The following is a 20,112-nucleotide window of genomic DNA, read 5'->3' as shown; positions in this document are numbered from 1 at the left end:
AATTTTATATTTTAAAAATAAATTACCATGGGCTCACCTCACCTACTCCTTAATCCTTAAATTGAGCAAAACCTTTGCAGAGGGAGAGATCAGGGGCCCAAAGATTTAGGAAATTTAAGGTGAGTTTTCCAATTAATTGCCTCTTTGCCACCAAAACCCTCTACACTTGCACACTCGGTACCCCACCAGATTTCAAAATTTCGTCTTCAATTCAAACCATTTCGAATATATATATACAGGCATGTATACATATATATAGTCACAACAGAAGATCTAATCCGTAGAGGCAGAAAAATGAAGAGGAAAATCGGTGGAGAAGTCACTGCTACTGATGCCCTGCAGCTGCCATTATCACCTCCCCTCGGCTGCGGAGAAGCAGCAGATGGCAAGGCGGCTTATGGTGGCGATGATGAGGCCACGGTGGCGGAGGAGCAACGGCTAGAGGAAGGCGGAGAAGAGGGCGGCGAAGATGGAGAGGAAGAGGAAGAGGAGGAGGGGGAGGGGGAAGAAAAGGGAGAGAAGGGTTACGACAAATTCGATCACCTCGAAATCGATGACGATGGAGAGGCTGATGATACCGAGCGTCCCAAGCTCGAAGAGGACTTTTACGAGATTGAAGCTGTGCGTAAGAAAAGGGTTCGCAAGGTCTCTCTCTCTCTCTCTCTCATGTATTTAAATGATTTGATTTTTCTTGGCAACACTTGGTTAATGATGATTTTTTTTTGTTTTGCTTTACATTTTCTTTTGCTGATTTTGTGGGGGTTGTTTGGAATGCTGGAAAAAAAAGGGTGAAGCTCAATATCTCATCAAATGGTGCGTGCCCTAACTTATATATATATATATATATATATATGTTTGTATACATGCATACATTACTGTCATTTTTACATACAGATATTGCATCTTCAATTCTTAATCTTTTTTGTTTTGTTCTATTAAATTTGAGTGAAAATTTGGTTAAAATTTCCTTTTACTTTTATCTTTTCCATAACATCTTTGTGAAAAATTCCAACTCATAGTAAAAGCCTGTTTTGACCATTTTTAATCAAAGAAAATCATCACCAAATCGTACTATTTTTAAAATTTCGTCAATTTTAAGTAAGAATATGATGGTTTGGAATTTGGTGAAGGATTTAGTTCAAGGGGGAATTCTGAGACAGTGGAAAGTGGGGAAATAAATTACCAAAATGTTTGTAATTATTTTTGGTCTTCTACACTAATTTGTAATTACCTTGATTTGGTGAAAATTTTGTCTCTTCCTTGATTTGATACAAGTTTGATGAAATATTGAATCACACTTTTAGCTTTTTAGTCATCAAATTTGAATTTGATGAACGAATTGGTGAAGGATTAGAGATGCTCTAATCTATTAGCCCATTTGATATATTTGTTGTATTGCTGATTCTATTCATTAAACATATTTGTATCTTTTGAAGGCGTGGATGGCCAGAGACGGCTAATACCTGGGAGCCCATAGAGAATCTTCTGTTTTGTTCTGATGTTATTGATGCATTTGAAGAGAGGTTCCCTCGATTACCCCCCTTTTAATCATGATTTAATTTTGAGCTAGGAAGCACGGATACGGATACGGATACGGGATACGGATACGATACGATACGGATACGGCGATACGACAAAATTTGAAAAATTAGGATACGGGTACGGCGGGGATACGTTCGTAAAAAATATTATTTTAACAATTTTTAGTAATGCAGTATGCATAAAAATAAAACCTAAAGCAAAAGACAACTTGATAAAGAAGAAAGATTCCTATAAAACTAAGAGTCTTCAAGGTCAATAGCTTCAACTTGTTCCCCTTCATCATTGAATATCACAAGACCTTAGCTAAAGCCAAAAAACCATTCTTAAATAAAAATTTCAACAAATATACTTTTTGAAGTCATCAATGATAGCATAGGAAATACGGATACGAATATGGTGATATGGGGATGTGGATATGGCGATATGTCAAAATTTGAAAAACTACGATACGGGTACAGCGGGGATACATTCATAATTTTTTTTTTTATATAATTTTAATAATGTAATATGCATGAAAATAAAACTTAAAGTAAATTAATAAATAAGGAGAGGGATTCCTATTAACCTAAAAGTGCTCAAACATTCATAAAATATCCAAAACTAAAAGCAAAAGCAAAAGCAAATGCAAATGCAAATTAAACATCATTCTTACATGCCAACACCAAAAAAAGAATGAGAGCAGAGAGAAGAAACGTGAGAGAGTGAAAAAGTGAGAGAGAAGTGAGAGAGATAACAAGGATACATCAATTTGACAAATTCTATTACTTTAACTCTCACTATATTCCTCTTATCAAAGAACTAAACAAAATATTATAAGTAATATATAACTTCGAGTATCCGATACTTCAAAATTAAGTATCCGATACTTCAAAATTAATAAAAAATTAATTAAGAAGTATCTGATACGTATCCGCAAGTATCCGAGGAGTATCGGTATCCGATAAGTATCCGATACGGATACGTCACCCCTTTTGAAGTATCCGTGCTTCATAGATTTTGAGTTAGTAATTCTAGCTTGGGAATCAAGTTGTTCAGAACTCGTTTACTTGCTATGTCCTCGTTTGATACCAACTTCTTTTGTTTCTCTCATTTTTGTTGAAGCTTGCAATCGGGGAACCATAGGTCTTCACGTAGACGCAAGCGCAAGCATGGGGTTACTCACACTCAACCCAAGAAGAAGCAACGGACTTCTCCTGCTGCAGCTACCTATAATGTACCGGCTGTCAAAGTTAGAATTATTGAAGAACCATTGCCCATGGTTCCTCTTGACGTCTCAAGCCTGGCCAATGGGGGTGAGAGATATTTGTGGGCAGCCAGTAATGTTGAGTCGTCAAAGCAAACAAAAGAGAGTGGGTTTGGAGCAGTTCCCACACAAATTGAAGAAATGGAAGATCAAAATGAATTGAATTTAAAGCTTAGTGAACTTAGAGGAACAATGGCCACCTATGAGGAAGATGTAAATAAGTGTTCAGTACGTTACCAAGAAGCCCATGATTTAGAAGGAGATGGTTCTGCTAATGGATTGTCAAAGGTTGATTGTGTGAAACAAGTTCAACCTGGGCGCTTCACTGGAGCTAAAAGGAGGAAGTCTGGTTCTGTCCAAAGGTTTAAACAAGATTCAGCCCTGTGTTTATCGCATGATGCACAAAATACAACGGCAAGAACCACTGATGGCCCTTGTGGAAGCGTTGGATGGCGGGGGAGTCAAAATTCTGATTTTGTGGGAAATGATTTGGGTAACAAGAATAAGTTTGTTAACTCAAAAAATGTGTCTACCATCACTGAGATCATAAAGCCAATAAGCTACTCATCGTCTTTGATAAACAACGTTGAAGATGTGTCCATAACCTTCATGGCCATGAGGTTTGTTATTGAAATCCAATTTTCACTATGTTTTTTATAATTATCTTTACCCTTCTATATTTTTCTACATAACTTTTAGGGTAAATTACATTTTGCCCCATTTATGTTTTGGCCATTTTCTCACTTTGGCTCTTAAAATTTGTTTTTCCCCACTTTAGCTCTTTATGTTTCAAATTTTTTCCAGTTTTCTCTTAAAGCTAACTTTTGTTAAAAATTAGACAAAATGACGGCATAAAAATATTTTATTATATGCAATTCACACCTCTGACACAAACTCAAATCTCAATATAATATATATTTTTGTGTTATGTGACAGTTATCGTGGCATTTTTTGTCTAATTTTGAACATAAGTTAGCTTTAGGAGTAAACTGGGAAAAACTTTAAACATGAAGACCAAAGTGGAAATAATCAAACTTTAATGGCCAACGTGGAAAAGTGGCAAACATAAAGGGGGCAAAGTGTAATCATAAAGCTTTATTCTTGGGCATAGTATAGGTTAATGGGCTAAATAGTACATATAAGGACAAGTGAAATGCTAACACATCGATTTTCATGTAGGGCAGGACACTATACATCTAGGACACAATAAAAATTTATGTTTTTATAAATTTATTATATGTCAAATATATGAATAACGTTTTCAAAGGTAATGAAAAAAGTAAATAGAATACTAATTAAAATTAAAAAAGCTATATATTCTATAACTTAAATACCAATATACTGTTACATTACAATTGCATTCTAAAGAATGCAAAACAATTGTAAAACAATAAAATAAGTATAATGTATTCATTTTATAAATTAGCTGACCCCATTTGATGGGACTTAAGGCTTGTCTTGGTTTGGTTTGGTTTGGTTTGGTTTGGTTTGGTTTTATTCATTTTATAAATGTTTCAAAATATATTTGTAACTTATGTTTAGAGGGTTAAGAAGTGTTGTTGAAGTGTTTGTAAAATGTTTGATATTATGAATTTAATTTTTTAATGAAGACACATTGAAGAACTGTCAGATACGCTTTTAGGAGTGTCCATAGTTTTGATGGTGTTTGACATGACACATCTCCTCCATAGTAGTGTTTATGTTTTGCCAATATATACTTCATAATATGTTGACTTGTGTAGGTATGAGTGTCCAACTTTGTCACATGATATGACCATGTCATCTCCATGTGGGCATGTCCCATGATTGTTGTGGTTATATGGATCACCCCCACTATGTGGCCAACCCTATGGGTGTCATGTCATGTCATGTCCCATGTAAGGGTCTTTGCCCTCCATATGGTAGGCCCTCAAGGATGCCACGACATCTTCTGTGTAATTCATTAGGATAATGTGCCTAGCCTATGCAGGGGTACATCAATTACCAAGTATGGTTGTGTGGCCCATTAGTGCTCTCCTCGCCCTTGTTATCGGTCAAAGTGTCTAGTGAACGAGTTAGTATGGAGAGCCTTAAGGCAAAGCCAAGGGGACTGCTCAACCTAGCCAAGCTGAGCTATTCCTTCTCGGCCAAGTCCACTTAGCACTGCCGTGGCTTATCCTACGCGTGAAGAATGATCTAGGTTTCTATGGCTCAAGATCGCTAGAGTATTGTGGCTTCGAGGCTTGGACCAAAGGCTTGTGGTGTAGAACATTGTAGAGGAGGAGAAGAGAGAATGGAGAGGAAGAGGACAAGAGCCACAACTCTATTGTCAAGTTTGCAACCTAACACTCAATATCATTAATCCAAGCTAAATGTTACAAAGAAAAACATAATATTTGGCTTTATGTGATACGGGCTGGGGTTGGCTGGCTAGGTTTAGTGAGTGGATTGGGAGGCTTGGCTTTTTTTTTTTTTTTTTTTTAATTTGTTGGTTGGGCTTGGGCTTTATTTATTGGGTCAGAAGCTATGTTACGTGGATCGTTCCGGTACATGGAACGGGAACGTGAACATGGTATGCTACATACTCTAAAATATGGTACGATAGGGGTAGACTTGGATGTATTACACTTAAAATTTGAGGTACTTTTAGAGTAATTTTTTTTTAACTATTAGGCATCAAGTAAAAAAAAAAATTTCTTTAATTTTCGATCTTTTTGTCTTGTCAAGACTTGACTTAACTTTGAATTTTAGTTCATTATATTCAATTTTTTTTCTGTGTGTGTGTGTGTGTGTGTGTGTGTAAGGTAACATTTTAGGAAATTTATTAGAAACAACTTTTAAGATCTCTTCGGATCACTAAATTTATTGTTTTGGAATGGAAGTGTACCATTTTTTGGAACGTGTGTGCCATTACATAATTTGCTAGGGTATTAGCATTTTCTAATAACATTGGTCAGAAGCTTATAGGTTGGGTGTGGGTGTAGTTTTTTTTTGTTGGGGTGGTTGGTTTATTTTGATTAGTGCGTTATTGGTAATGGGTTTGGGTCGTAGGTGAAAATATTTGGGTCGAACCAAGACAAAATGGGTCAAACAAGAGTTAAAAGAAAACTTATTGCTGGTCGTCTTCGACGGATGACTTCTTCATTGGTCGTAGAGCAAGCTTTGTCGATTGGAAGAGAAGGATCACGACGAGAGCTTGTAGTCATCTTCATGATGGAGAAATAGTGTAACGGAAGGATGCGATGTGATGATAGTAGTATTAGTGATTGAGCTCTTTGTGGTGGATCTTGGCTCGCGATGGCAATGACAAGGGAGAGGTGGGGTGATGGGAGTGCTAAGATTTCGATATGGTGAGTGACGGTGACGAACAACAAGGTCGTTTGACAACGTTGACTATAGAGCTTGACGATTACACTACAAGTTTGTAACAATGAATCGATGTTCGCTCTGATAACAAAATGTTGTTGAACACTACAAAGGAAGAGAAGAGAGAATAAGGGATTGGAAGAACACAAAGGCGACAAACCTAATCTCAAAGGCAAGCTTAATCTCAAAATTTTATTTTATTTTTTTTGTATATATTTTTATTTGTCATGTAGATTAATATTACATCCACAAACAATCAAAATTAACAAAAACTAACACTAATTCAATGTAAAAAAAAATTCTTATGTTAGCTCTTATTGTTTGTGTCTTTTAATTTATTATTTTTATGAATGATCTATTAATTATTTAAATTTAAGCTAAAGTAATAAACATTCAACATCCAACGTTCATAAAAATCACTAAAAAAGAGGGGAAAAAAACTAGATGGTGTCCCCATTGTGTCCCTGACATATTCCCTATAAACAAATTAATTAAATAAAGAGACACATCATGTTGTGTGTCTCGTACATGTACCCGTGTCCTTGTCATGTGCTTGTGTCTGACACCATTACGTCACTTGTTTTGGAGAGTTGATGGTTCATAGTGTAATTTTCTAGCACTTATGATATACCATCTGAGGTATCATAAATTACTCTACAACTCCCATGAAATGACCCTTGAGGTTTGAATTATGGGACATAGAGGTAGACTTGATACTTATGTTCTATTGGAGCAAGAAAGTTGACCATTTGTCCATAGCTAAGCTGGCCTCCAACGGTCTTGGACCTTCTATAAGGGGGTATCCATGCATGTAAACAACAGACACAACTCGAATCATCTTCTTCCCCTTTTCAGGTGACAAGCTGTCATCCTCTCCCTCTAAGGTTGTTTTGGTTAATTTCTTCTTCACCTCAAGCGATTTCTTGCTATTGAAGTGCCTGCCATCTTTCTAGAGGTTCACAACTGATTGCCTCACTAACCATTGCCTACAATGGTAGTGCCACATGTGAGCCTTGTGGGGTGACATGTGGACCACTGGCACACCTTCACATGCTCCCTTCTGTGGTCAAGCTGGCTGAGCCAAGCAAATGATGCTCTTGCCTTGATTCTCAACAGTCCCTTAGCTTGGTTGAGGGTTCTTCACTCGAGCAATTGTGCTATCCACTCGTGGTTAACTTGATTAATGTCTCACTGTCTTGATTAAATGACTTCCTAATCAAGCGTATTGCCTTATCTTTGTCCTTCCAAGACTATGGCACACTCAATATTTTGCTGAGCATGCCCCCTCTATGACACCAAACTTCTTGTACAATTGCTCGAGTGAAGAACCCTCAACCAAGCTAAGGGACTGTTGAGAATCTACTAAGTGGCCTGTTTTCAGCGGTCTCCTATCTTTTCACTTGTTTGCAAAAGACACCCTAATGCTACATTGCCTATTCAAGTTGTGTTTGTGCCAAGATCATTAGGGGCTTGAGTGACCCAATGACCTTTGCTTGGGATTACTAGAGGATTTGTGGTTTGGGGATTGGAGTCGAGAGTTCATCAATGTGCCTCACCATCCCTTCCCTCTTGGTGGGGACTTGACCGAGACACGTGAGGTGTAAGGAGTATCATACAAACCTGACTTGTGTCATGGTACAATCTTTGAGATTTAACATATCTACTCATTGCAGTTTCATGATGCTGTTAGCTAATATGAGAGAAGATATGTATTATTCCTTTAGCCTCAAAACCAAACTATTAACACGGTTTATACAAAATAAATAGAGAACAAAACACTCTAAAAATCACTTGAGACTAAAATTCCTTTACAGTAAATATGAACTAACCAATACGTATCACGGACCTCTCAAACTCATGATGTGAGCTTGGTGAGCATCAAGAGTTCATCAAATAAAAACTAAAAAAACCAGCGAAAGTGTGAGTCTTGGTGAAGAAGTCCACAAACTGTAAAGAGGAGAGAAGATATGGTAGGCAATTGAAGATCTTGACGGCAAAAAATGACAATCAATCTCTATATGCTTAGGGCTCTCATGAAAGAGTTAAATCTGGACACAATAGAGATGAGTAGGAGATGACAAGGAAACACCTAAATCAGAGAGAAGCTAATGAAACCAAACAATATCAAGAGTGGCATGAGCCGTCGATGATACTCAACCTCAAGAGTAGAACGAGTAATAATTGGCTGCTTTTTGCTTTTTGAAGAGATAAGAGAATTACCAAGAAAAACACAAAAGCTAGTAGTGAATTTGTGATCAACATAGTGTTGAAGTGTCCAAGAGGATGTATAAAAGGAGCAACAAACTCTGAAATATAGTATCATAACACATGATGTGTAATAAAGCAGCCCAATGAGTAGTATGTGGTGCAATAACAAATCGACCCACCACATGAACATTGTACACATTGGACATTCCTTTTGTAGTCAAGCGATGTGGGACTTTGCTTCACACCATCATGCCAAGTTTGCAGGGCACAAGTCACACACCCTGCCCATCCTTATAGTGCACGTCAAGCTTTGAAACCGTGTTGATTAATAAGAGAGAAATTATGTATTATTCCATTAACCTCAAAATCAAACCAATTACATCATTTATACAAAAGAAATAGAGGACATACGCTAATAAACACCAGACTAAAGTACTCCTATATTAAAAATAAACTAAGCAATACATGTCACAGATACGACCTTAAACTCCAAGGTCTGACCAGGGCACAACATTTAGTTAAGCTCTAACTGAGCATAACTAAAGTTGATATGAATTTCTTTTGTTGTTAAGATTCATTTTCCTACCGTATTGGAGTCCATTGTCTTCAAGAAATGTTATAGAAATTTATTTAGTTGCATGTCATATGATGGAAATAGAATTTTTGCATGAGTTACCCAATCCATGATGCTCTTTTGTGAGCATTAATGTTTAAAATTGTAGTTTTTGTTTCTGGAGGTCTATACTGGGAGTTCTTATGATTTGACATTATTTAAAATTGTAGTTTTAAAATCATTTTTGAAAACTCAAAACCAAACAAATTGATATTCTGTGTTTAGTTGTCTGATGAATAGCTAGCTGCTAGCAAATTTGTTGTCAATAGGTTGATTTACTCTCCTAGTTGCTAGGCAAACTGGTTAGTTATCCAGGTGACTGTTTGGGCTATGGATGGATTTGTTTCTTCAGTTGTGTAGGGCTTTCAACAAGATTTCTTGACGTATCTTGAGTCATAGACGGCTTCCTCTTATTTTTATTTATTTATTTCTAAAGCTGAGAAGTTGTGAACATTGGAAAAATGTAGAACCATGCTGTGAACCCTAATGCTGTAAAGAAGCATCCTAGCAAGGGATTGTGGGTTCCCTCCACGTTGATTCGTTAAGTGGAAAGCAAAGGAGGATGAAAGAAAATGAGCTTATTGGTTTTTTATGTTTTCTTTTTTTTTTTTTGAGCATGTAATGGTTTTTTTATGATAACTCTATAGAAAAACTAGCAAAAGCCATGGGGTAAAAGAGTAATTTGATATTTGAAAGAGAGGAGCTCTTTCCTCCCTCCATGCTATCCAATTTTGGGTGGATTGGTTTTGTTGGGCTGTGGAAGACATCTCCCTCCTCTCCTTCCCGTTCTTCTGCCTATTCTACCAAAGAAGGGAAGGCACTTCTTCCGCAGTCCCTACCCTCTTCACCCTCCTCCTTCCTTCCGTCTTTCCTTTGTACTGTATTCCCGCTGCCCCCTAACTAAATTGTATAAGAGAAAGAGCCAAGGGGGCACTATCCTTGTACAAAGGAAGGATAGAAAATAAAATAAGAAGGAAAAAGGAAGAAAAAGAAAAACTTATTACTACTCATGCCTCTAAACTTGTTTAGATGCTTGACAAATTGAGGCAAACAAATTACGCCATAGTGGGAAAAATTAACAAATGCAATAGAAAAATAGGTGACCATGTTCAAAAAACTGTAACCATGTTGTTGACCCTTTTCGGATTATGTGCTAAATTGAATTCCAAAAATGGTCTGATTAAATTATTTTTTTCCAAAAAGGATAAAGGAAGGGAGAAATAAAAATAGAAAGGCCAAAATTAAATTAGTTACTTGCAAGTCAAATGTTAAGAAATAATTTACTTGTCAATTCATATAGTTTTTAGAAGTCTTGTTGAGTAGGTTGTGGTGTTTAGAATGATTTTGATGTTTTACAAATATACACTACTATGTGAGGAGAGAAGTTGATCAACTTGCTATGGAATTATTATCATTTTTGTTACTCTTTTGAATGTTTTATTTGTCTCAGTGTGTTTCAACCCTATCTTTATCTCCTAAAACAACACATCTGTGCATATTTGCTTTTATTATAATGGTCAACAATATAGTAGTTTCTTTCTTTTTAAGTTACTCATTAGGTAGAGTTATTAACTGAGAAGCACGAACACGAACCTGTGACACAACACCGACATGGAAATTTTCAAAAAATTAGGTTACGACACGTGAGGGACACTTGCAATCTATATTATGTTATATATTTATTATATGTAATATAAGGAGAAATAACTATTATGTGTCATATATATACATATTTATGTTAAAGATAATCATATTTAAATTCTAAAGGAGGAGAATAGGTATAAATTATATTGCTTTTATTTTATCATTGGATTACAAGTTATTTTATTCATATTTGTACTGTGTTTCATGTGTTATGAAAAGACCGACAAGTATCGTGTCGTGGCGGTGTCTGACACGTTATTCAACACATTGCCTTGTTAAAAGTGTATGTGCTTCTTAGGTTATTAATATATTTGCTTTGGAACTAAGTTGGTTCACGATTAATGAATATTTATCAATCACTAGGGATTAATAACTTTAGTTATCGAATATGGTGTGCTGACTGCATGTTAGCTTGTTGAATAGGGCTTTTCCACTTCAATATTGATCCACTTTTTGGTGACATTCATATATAGTGTTGCTTTCAATATATTTGGGGAACACTTTAGTTCATGACTTGATGAACAGTAATAATGTATATGTAGCCTTTGTAAGGGTTATTATACTTTAAAGTTAATTTTGGTTAAATAGAATAACATTTGATGGTTGCCTTTGGGTAGGTCTGATGGCAAAGAAGTGATGGTTGATAATAAATTTCTCAAGGCTCACAATCCCCTTCTGGTAATACTCCTGTCTGCTGTGTGATTTCTTTTTTCTTTATCAATATTGGTGTGAACTAAGACCTTTTTTCTTGGATTGAATAGGTGGGATTGTATATCCAAATGTTGTGTTTAGTTGTCCTAAGGCTGTGTTTGGATCTTGGATTTGCAGAGGGAAAAGAAAATGAAAGGCGAAAGATAGGAAAGAAAATGAAATGAAAGGAATTATTATTATTATTATTTTTGGCCGGGTTAGGAAAATAAGAAGAAAATGAAAGACATTTGTCAACAAAATACTATATATATATTGTTTAATTGCCCATAAAAAATGAATCAGAAATTTCATTTTCCTGTTCTTTTTTTCCCCTTCACAAATCCAAGATCCAACATAGCGTAAGTGTGGCCTGGATATGTTATCTTTACTACACAGTAATCGTACAAAATGAGGGATATGGAATCCCGCCCAAAGAAAACTTTGTGGGGAGAGGGGGGATGTGTATCCTTTAATTTAGTGGGTGGTGGGATAAGACTTGCAAACTCCATATCTTTTCCCATGCCAACCAAACAAAAGACTAGTTGTCAGTGCCTTATATCTGGGATGTATAATCTTGGGATTATTCGTCCGAGGTATTGCCTAATCATGACAAATTTATCTGGATTCAAACACAGCCTAAAATGTTTGTGTAGCTGTTCTGTTATGACCATGGGCACTACTGTTAATATTATTATCGTTATTGATTTTTCTATGATGGCAGTTGATCAACTTCTATGAGCAACATCTGCGCTACAGTGCTACGCCATGAGTAGACAGTTATGGACGAGAATGTGGATGCTGGACCATGTCATCTTCGCTTTTGTGATATACAGTGTTGTAATTTGTACCTGGATGCTATAGTACAGGTTAAGCCAATGCAGTCGTAGGTTAGGCAATGCAGTAGTGAACTGTGTTAGATAGCATGATGCTGACTTGTATAGCAGCAATTACCTTGTTTTATGTCTTTTCCTTCCTCTTTTGAATGGGTATGAACATCTTGTTTATCCACCTACCTTTTTATATGGTTTTGTACATGGAGATCATGACTGTAACATGTAGATGATGATAAAACATTTGTTTCACGCCCTTAATATTCATATTTAACTTTTTTTTCTTCTGTTTGCTTTGTGTGTATATCTGAAAACATGTAGGACCTAGTTTGGATTATGCTATTGATCCTGTTTGAAATATCCTCTTTGTTAATAAACTGTTTTAGGGCAGTGGATTTGTTTTATTGTTAACTTTGTAATTTCAACAAATCTTATAAACAGCAAGGGAAGGCAAGCTGAGGCAGTGTTAAGGTTGTTTTGTTAACAACTTGAGTGTCATAGGATGAAATTATAGAAACAATATCTGTGTGTGCAGGAATTTGATTGTGTACCTCTAACTATCTGTGAACAGTGGCAGGAGTCTTGTATATTGAAATTGTTCTAAGATTGTTACAAGGATTTTAAGACATTAATGTCAAAATTTCCGATTTTTCTATTTGAGCTCTTGAATACTGATTTCTACACATAAATAATCCCTTTCTCTTTGAAGGTGCCATAACAGTATACTATACATCCTTTAATTTTTAATGAATTTAAGCTCCTAGCAAACTCGCTTTCTTGAAATTGACATGTGATGTTATTTACATTTTCTGTTATTAGTATTTTCTCAAAAGAAGACAAGTGTAGTGATAAAAATTAGATAGATATGATTATTATTATTGTTAATGTAACATCTTGGAGGCACCAAAAACAAATTGGGTGCTATCGTCGACATTATTCTAGTTTTTCTTCATATATATGTATTTTTTCTTTGAGACCTTTTTCACATGTCATTATTCTAACAAACAAAGTCTTAGTTGGCCTTGAGATCGACTAATTACTTGTGTCCAAATTAACCATCTTTTTTTAGATGGGAAAGCATCTGGTTTTAATCAATCCGTTTTTCTATATCAAACCTTAGTTCAACTCTCCAGGAGGTTGTGTATAACACAAATGGGAAGAAGAGGACCATCACCACTAGTTCCCTTTTTAACAGTGGGTGTTCTTTGTATGGCCGCCTTTGGCCCTATCGCTCTATCTGTAGTTAAAACTGCTGTATCCGTACTTGAAACTGTATTACCTCTCCTTCAACTATGGCAAAAAATTGGAGGCTTTGCCTTACTGATTATGCTTCTTCTCATCGCATTGTTGCTGCTAATACACTATCAATCTGTTTTTCTATATCAAACCTTAGTTCAACTCTCTAGGAGGTTATGTACAACACAAATGGGAAGACGAGGACCATCACCAGTAGTTCCCTTTTTAACGGTGGGTGTTCTTAGTATGGTCGTCTTTGGCCCTATCACTTTATCTGTGCTTGAAACTGTATTACCTCTCCTTCAACTATGGCAAGAAATCGGAGGCTTTGCCTTCCCGATTATGCTTCTTCCCATCACGTTGTCGTTGTTGCTGCTAATACACTTTCTCTCTGTTTTCTTTCCATCACGGAGCATTTTTGTCTACCTCAGATCAGCAACTTGAGAGCTCGGGTTTTGATGCCGAAGTGTTTGGTTTGGGATCTTTACTTCTAGTTGTGCTCTTCTTCATTCTGTATAATGTGATCTGAATTGTTGTTTTTATTTCAACGTTTTTGTGTACAAACGGACCTACTAGCTATATTTCACTAGGAAATTGTATATACTAAAGTTTAGATTTGTTTTCAGCTTCAAAGTTTAGGGAAGAGCAATAAAACAAAGGCTGGTTTCATACCCAGATGCTATGTCAACCTTGATGCAGGGACAGGATTAGGATTTCATCACCGGAGGGGCCCGCCTGAAGATAAATAATACTTTTTCACCATATATATAAACACACGTATATGTACAATATGATATATAAATTATATATATATATATATATATAAAACCAAATACCATAGAAACAATCTCTAATAAGATGATGAATGTTTTTTGGTAGAAAATAAAAAGAGAATGCAAAGATGGGAGAAGAGTGAGATATATATCTTTTATACTAAGAGATCATTTTATTTATGAAATTAGATATATATTTTTAAAAGTGCTTTTGGCAAATATAAATTTTCACAAAAATAGATATCATTGTGGCACAAAAACAAAAAAGTAGACCTAGAATTGTGGGTTTTCATGCAATTAACCGTTTACCAAGTACCAAATAGACTCAAAATTCAAAATGTAATTTTTTTTAATAATCGAGAATCAAAATATCATTAGTGTTACACCAATTAAATTGGATATTCAAAACGTATAGGAAGATAGTTTAAAATCATGTCTAAAAATTGGATTAGATGTAGAAATTGTGAAGTTCACACTTTTAAACATTCTAGTACATACAACGCAACAAAGATAACTTAATTTGCTACTGAAAAGCAACATAATTAAGTAAAATTACAAGAATGGAAGCAACAAATATTTTTGCAACTTTTACAAACAATCACAAACACAAATTATTCAAATAAAACGCTATGCCATGGCATCATATGACATCATAGCATTATTGTTAAAAACATTCATCAAAATATAACACAAGCATCCTATTTATAACAAACTGTCACCTAATGACTCAATTAGGACCTTTTTAAATACATAAACTTGTATTTTGATGTAATCAAGAACATTAACCAAGCATGCAATCCTTCATTTTCCCTCCGAAGTCAAATCTTTTCACCATTGGTAGTTCTTTCTCAAATCATCATCAAGCTTCAGTATCCTACAAATCATGTGTAACCATTTGATTTTGGATTAACAGCTGAAAGTTTAATATTTTGTGTAACAAAATCGACCATGTACATTTGTTTACTTCAAAAACCAGAAGCATAAACATGGAGTTATCCAAAGCAAAGGCAATTTTTTTACCTTCATCCTTTTGCATTAAGATCTATGAATTGAGCTGTTGTGGTTGCTCTAATTCTTACTGTCAATTCCTGCAGATTAAACGATAATGATTGTAAGCATGATACATGATAAAAAAATAAATGATCTATGAAAGAAGTAATTTCTCTTTCTCAATTCAGTCTGCATTTTCTATATACGCGTCATACAAGAGAATAGGAACTTCAGTAAAAAGAGGAGAACAAAATTTAGAAATTATCAAAAAATGTTGATATATAATACTAAACCAAATCAATGGGAGAGGAAAAATAGAAAGTGGATGTTACTGACAAAGTGAGCACTAACCTTTACAGCAAATAAATTGGCGATACCAAGGTGGTGAAGATACTTCTGTTTCGGCATTGGGATCAGGAATGTCCTTGGGATGGTCAATCTCTAGATCAGGAATGTCCTTGATGTTTGGCAAATCTGGGCCTAGGTCTTTTTGACATTGTTTCACCAACAACGGACAACCTTCAATGTGCAAATGTTGAAGAGAGGTTGGAGGACCCTCCTCTGGCAATGACTCTAGTGAGGGACAGTCATCGAGGTAAAGATCCTTAAGAGAGGTGAGGTTCCTCAGCCATTCTCTGGGACCTAGGAACTTGAGACCGGGGCATGAACCAATAGTAAGACACTCAATTGTTGCAGGTAGCCCTTGTTCCGGCAGTGTCACAAGCTGGGGACAGTTTCGGATGGATAGAAGTTTGAGAGAAGGCAGGCCTTGGACTGATGATCCTTCTTCGGACAAAGATACAAGATCGCTGCAAGAATGGATGTATAATGCTTTAAGCCCAGAAAGTTGTGGCAACTTTGGAAGACAGGTTAGTCCTGAGATGTTGGAAATGACCAAGGAGTATAGAGAACTGGTTTCTGGAATTTTCCTCACTAGTGTTCCACCATGACAAGCATCAAGTGCTAAATGCTGCAAGCGTCGAGAGTGCTCTGGGATTGGGAGGGCATTCAATAGTTGACACTCACTTATCTCTAATTTCTGAGGAAAAAAGAGTTGTGGTAGTGTCGTCAATTTGGGACATTTAATGACTTTTAATTCTAGGAGATTGCTAAAGCTAGATCCCAGCAGAGCCACAACTTCTCCTTGATCATTAACGAAATGAAAACGCCTTTCGTTCCAATCTCCCAGAACAGGATTGTCAACAAGTATAGAAAATCGAAGAGAGGGGGTCAATGGAAGGGTCTTCAATGAGTGACACTTTGTGATCTTCAGGACTGTCACGGAATGAAAGATGCTGGGCAACTTTCCTAGCTTGGGGCAGTTGCTAATCTTCAGATGGAGGAGAGAAGTGTAGAGTGCCTCTGGCCATTCTTCCAATTCTAGCATTCCTTTAATGCGGATGTCTCTTAGTTTCTCTAGCTGACCAAGAGGCAGGACTTTGCATTTTGAACAATCTTTTAAGGAAAGCGTTACAACATTTTGAAGCAGCCCATCTCCCATCCAAGATGGAAATCTGGTACCCTTGTAGCAGAAAAGTTGGAGCACTTGGAGGTCTGAGTGAGGTTGAAGGTCTTCAAGCACCCTTTCATCAGCTTCTTCATCCTGTGAACTACCATCGCTGCTGCTCCATTCAAACACCACCTTTTGAAGCTTTTCTTTGTCTTTCAACTTCGCGTCTGCTGCATTCACTGCATTCTCCAGCTTTGAAATATGTAATGCTCCCTTAAGACAGTTCATATCCTTCAATTCATCAATTCCATAACCAGGCTTATCGATGATCTGAAAAGCATGCAGATTCTGGAGACGAGTTAATCTCCCCATACTTCGAGGCAATGTGGATGACTTGACCCAGAAAATATCATCTAGCTCGAGATGCTGCAAGTTGGTCAAGTTTCCAAGGTCTTTGGGCAGTTTGAAAAGCCAAAGGCACCCTAAGAGTTTTAGTGTTTGCAAATTGTGGAGGCTGCATATGGAGTTGGGAAGTTCTTTGATTTCGGTTTTGGAAAGATCGAGGTAGTACAATAACTTCAACTTTTCAATTGAGTTTGGCAACTCCATCAGTGTGCTTGAACTCAAATCTAACACACGTATGTATTTCAAACTGTGGAACAGTTTGTCAAGGGCTTGCCCAAAGGCCTTATGGTGTTCACTGGGCAGCAAAAGTGTGCGCAGCTTCTTAGATTTCTCAATGATTTGTAAAACAGGTTCCTCCACATCTTTGCAAAGTAATGATACATGACGTGAAATTTCAGAGACATGGCATGATTTGTTATCCTTGACTTGGTAGCAATTGGGGAATGAAATCGATTGTGCCAAATCATGGATAAGATCATGCATCCTGTATGTCTGCCTGTTTTCAGTATCTAAAAGTTGAAAGAAGGACCTCATTAACAACTCATCAAAATAATCACTTCCAATTTCATCGATTGTGTCTTCTCGTGATGTAGAAAGAATAAAGGATTCTGCCTTCCACAATTTGACCAACTCATTCTTATCAAACATATAACCTTTAGGAAATATGTAACAGTAAGCAAAACAATGCTTTAAATGTGAAGGAAGAAGGTCATAACTCAATTTTAGGGCTGGCAAAACAATTGGCTCCCCAGTGTTGGTACTTTTTTTCTCTGCCTCCCAAATCTCATTCTTTAGGATGTTCTTCCATTTGTTTACGTCATTGTTACCACGCAACAAACCTCCCATTGCCTTGATAGCCAAAGGCAACCTATCGCACTTGCGTACAATTTCCCTACCAATGTCCTCCAAACGACTACGCACATCGTGGGCTAAAATGTTTTGTTGTGTAAAGACAATTTTTTCAAACAATGACCAACACTGGTCTTCGGGCAAATAGTCCAAGAGATAGGGTTGAGGCTGTGTGCCGGTGACATCTAAGACCCTCTTGTTTCGACTAGTGATCAATACTCTACATCCCTTTCCCCCTTGTTTTAAGAGTACTAGAAGTCGCTCCCAGACATGATAACTCTCAATCCACACATCATCTAGGACAAGTAAAAAGCGTTTTCTAGCCAAAAATTCTAAAAGGCGGGATTGTAGCTGGTTATCCGATAATGAGTTGATATTATAGTTCATCTCGGTATGATATTCTATCATCCCTTTTAGGATTTTTCTATAGTCAAAATTGGTTGTGACACACACCCACATCGTAAATTCAAAATGGTTTTTGACTCTATTGTCGTTGAAGACCACTTGGGCAAGAGTTGTCTTGCCCAATCCTCCCATCCCAATGATGGGAATCACAGAAATGTCATCTTCCCTATCAAATTCCTGGGATAGCAAGAGATTAACTACCTTATTTTTGTCATCCTCCCTACCAACCACATCAGCTTCAACCACAAAAGAACCAGTGTTCCTATTCTCATATGTGTTTCTGTTATCATTGTCATTCACATTGAGATGAAACTGTTCTTTTTCTTTAGCAATCTCATCAAGTCTTGCTAAAATTTCCTTAATCTCACTTGCCGCATCTAATTTGTATGAAGTTTCAGTTGCACTAAAAGGACGCGGAATGTTTTGTACCTGCTGTTTTTTCTGCCACAGGCAGGCTTCAGTTGCAAAAGTCTCTAGGATGTCGTGCGCATCATAAGCTGCTTCTTTCAGCTTTCCAAGCCAATCTCTCAGTGGCCGGTTATCGAGCTGCTTTTCCTCCGCATCTTCAAGCACAGATTGGATTGCGGTTAGCTTGCTTGATAGTTTCTTAATGTCTCCCTCAACACCTTGCAGCAACTGGTACTTTTGTGTGATCAAGGAACTGGCAAGCCCAAGGACCGTCTTGACAATCGGACCTGCTACTAGTGAAACTGGGTCAGCCATAGAATGATTCGTCACTAGCACAACTATATTTACCTGAGAAGGACAAAAAAAAATAGAAAAAAAGAACAGATTACAAGATGATAATATGTTGACAAGAAGTGGAAAAAGACATAGCTCTGGCAAACTGTGATGTATTATAACATAATTGTATATAGCTTGTATAATTATCTGAGAAAAATGAAAAGATAATAAATGGAAAAAGACTGGCTTTGGCAAACTGTGATATATATATTTATATATTATGAAACACTTGTAGTACAATTACCTGAGAACAAAAAAGAAAGAATCGATGACAATTGTAAAGGGACTAGCTTTGGCAAACTGTGATGTATTATGAAATACTTGCTCCGTGTCATTCTTCATTTACCAACACATACTTATAGACACAAGAATATAAGTTGGGCACTTTCTTGGCACCTAACAAGCACGGATATGATATTTTTTAAAAAATTAGGATATGAATACGACCGGAATACATCGGATTATATATATATATATATATATATATATATATATATTATTTTCTATGTAAATAAATATAAAAGGTAAATTACGTCCGTAATCTCTGAACTTTAATTCTTACAGCATTTTGGTCGTTACAATTCCAATTGGCTTGATTTTGATTATGAATTTATGATTATGTCTCAATTTAGTCCAATTGATTACAACTGTTAGCATTTTTTAGTAAAAAATATGCACAAAGTAACATGTGTCATTCTTTCAGGGGCAAAATTATAAATTTGCTCAATTTAGTGGGTTAACATCTACAAATTCATGAATAATTTTCTGTCAAAAACACTAAGAACGTCATCAATTGAACCGAATTGACATAAGATTTAAAACTAAGAGTTAAGTAGTGTTTGATAAAATTGAAAATTGAAAATTGAATGTTGATTTTTTTAAACTTAGAAGCTGCTTAATAAAAATTAAGTGCTAAACTTAAACATAATATTTGATATATACAATATCAAATTTAAAATTTATTATTTTTAATTTGTAACTTTCAATTTTTATATTGTAATGGCGGCAATGATGTCAATGGCAATGGTGGTGGAGGCAAAGAAATAGTAGTTGTAGTGATGGTGGAAGGGTAATGTGGTGGAAGTAAAAAAGGGTGGTGGTAGTTGTGTAATGATGGTGGTGATTGTAATGGTGGAATGATGGTA

General features: G+C 36.2%; 2 protein-coding genes across 3 annotated transcripts; one reads left to right on the top strand and one right to left on the bottom strand.

The window, feature by feature from the left end:
* Positions 1-13: 13 nt before the first annotated feature.
* LOC114284270 (chromo domain protein LHP1) lies at positions 14-12,402 on the top strand. 2 transcript variants are annotated; one of them, XM_028227181.2, is made up of 6 exons: positions 14-645; positions 788-813; positions 1,437-1,523; positions 2,644-3,405; positions 11,213-11,273; positions 12,007-12,402. In XM_028227181.2, the coding sequence occupies exons 1-6, from the start codon at positions 295-297 to the stop codon at positions 12,052-12,054; spliced, it is 1,335 nt and encodes a 444-aa protein (XP_028082982.2). In that variant the 5' UTR covers positions 14-294; the 3' UTR covers positions 12,055-12,402. The 2 variants fall into 2 exon arrangements, with proteins under 2 accessions (XP_028082982.2, XP_082772303.1); XM_082916177.1 differs by lacking the exon at positions 11,213-11,273.
* Positions 12,403-14,544: 2,142 nt separating this feature from the next.
* On the bottom strand, positions 14,545-19,390 carry LOC114284269 (putative disease resistance protein RGA4). Its single transcript, XM_028227180.2, has 4 exons — positions 19,212-19,390; positions 15,466-18,979; positions 15,145-15,212; positions 14,545-14,998 (listed from the first exon to the last, which is right to left on the bottom strand). Exons 2-3 carry the CDS (start codon positions 18,944-18,946, stop codon positions 15,193-15,195), a joined length of 3,501 nt encoding a protein of 1,166 aa, XP_028082981.2. The 5' UTR covers positions 18,947-18,979; positions 19,212-19,390; the 3' UTR covers positions 14,545-14,998; positions 15,145-15,192.
* Positions 19,391-20,112: the final 722 nt, after the last annotated feature.

This window comes from Camellia sinensis, chromosome 2, assembly GCF_055761805.1.
Source record: "Camellia sinensis isolate YWXY chromosome 2, ASM5576180v1, whole genome shotgun sequence".
Classification (NCBI taxonomy): domain Eukaryota; kingdom Viridiplantae; phylum Streptophyta; class Magnoliopsida; order Ericales; family Theaceae; genus Camellia; species Camellia sinensis.
Note: the sequence above shows the minus strand (reverse complement) of the source record. Positions and strands in the feature narration are given on the sequence as shown.

Bases quoted from the DNA above. Each gene is read 5' to 3' on its own strand.
- LOC114284270 (XM_028227181.2), top strand. From the start codon at position 295: ATGAAGAGGAAAATCGGTGGAGAAGTCACTGCTACTGATGCCCTGCAG. The intron at 646-787 runs GTCTCTCTCTCT...TGGAAAAAAAAG, and splicing joins GTAAGAAAAGGGTTCGCAAG to GGTGAAGCTCAATATCTCAT. The intron at 11,274-12,006 runs GTAATACTCCTG...CTATGATGGCAG, and splicing joins AGGCTCACAATCCCCTTCTG to TTGATCAACTTCTATGAGCA.
- LOC114284269 (XM_028227180.2), bottom strand. From the start codon at position 18,946: ATGGCTGACCCAGTTTCACTAGTAGCAGGTCCGATTGTCAAGACGGTC. The intron at 15,213-15,465 runs GTTAGTGCTCAC...TTTAATCTGCAG, and splicing joins CCAATTTATTTGCTGTAAAG to GAATTGACAGTAAGAATTAG.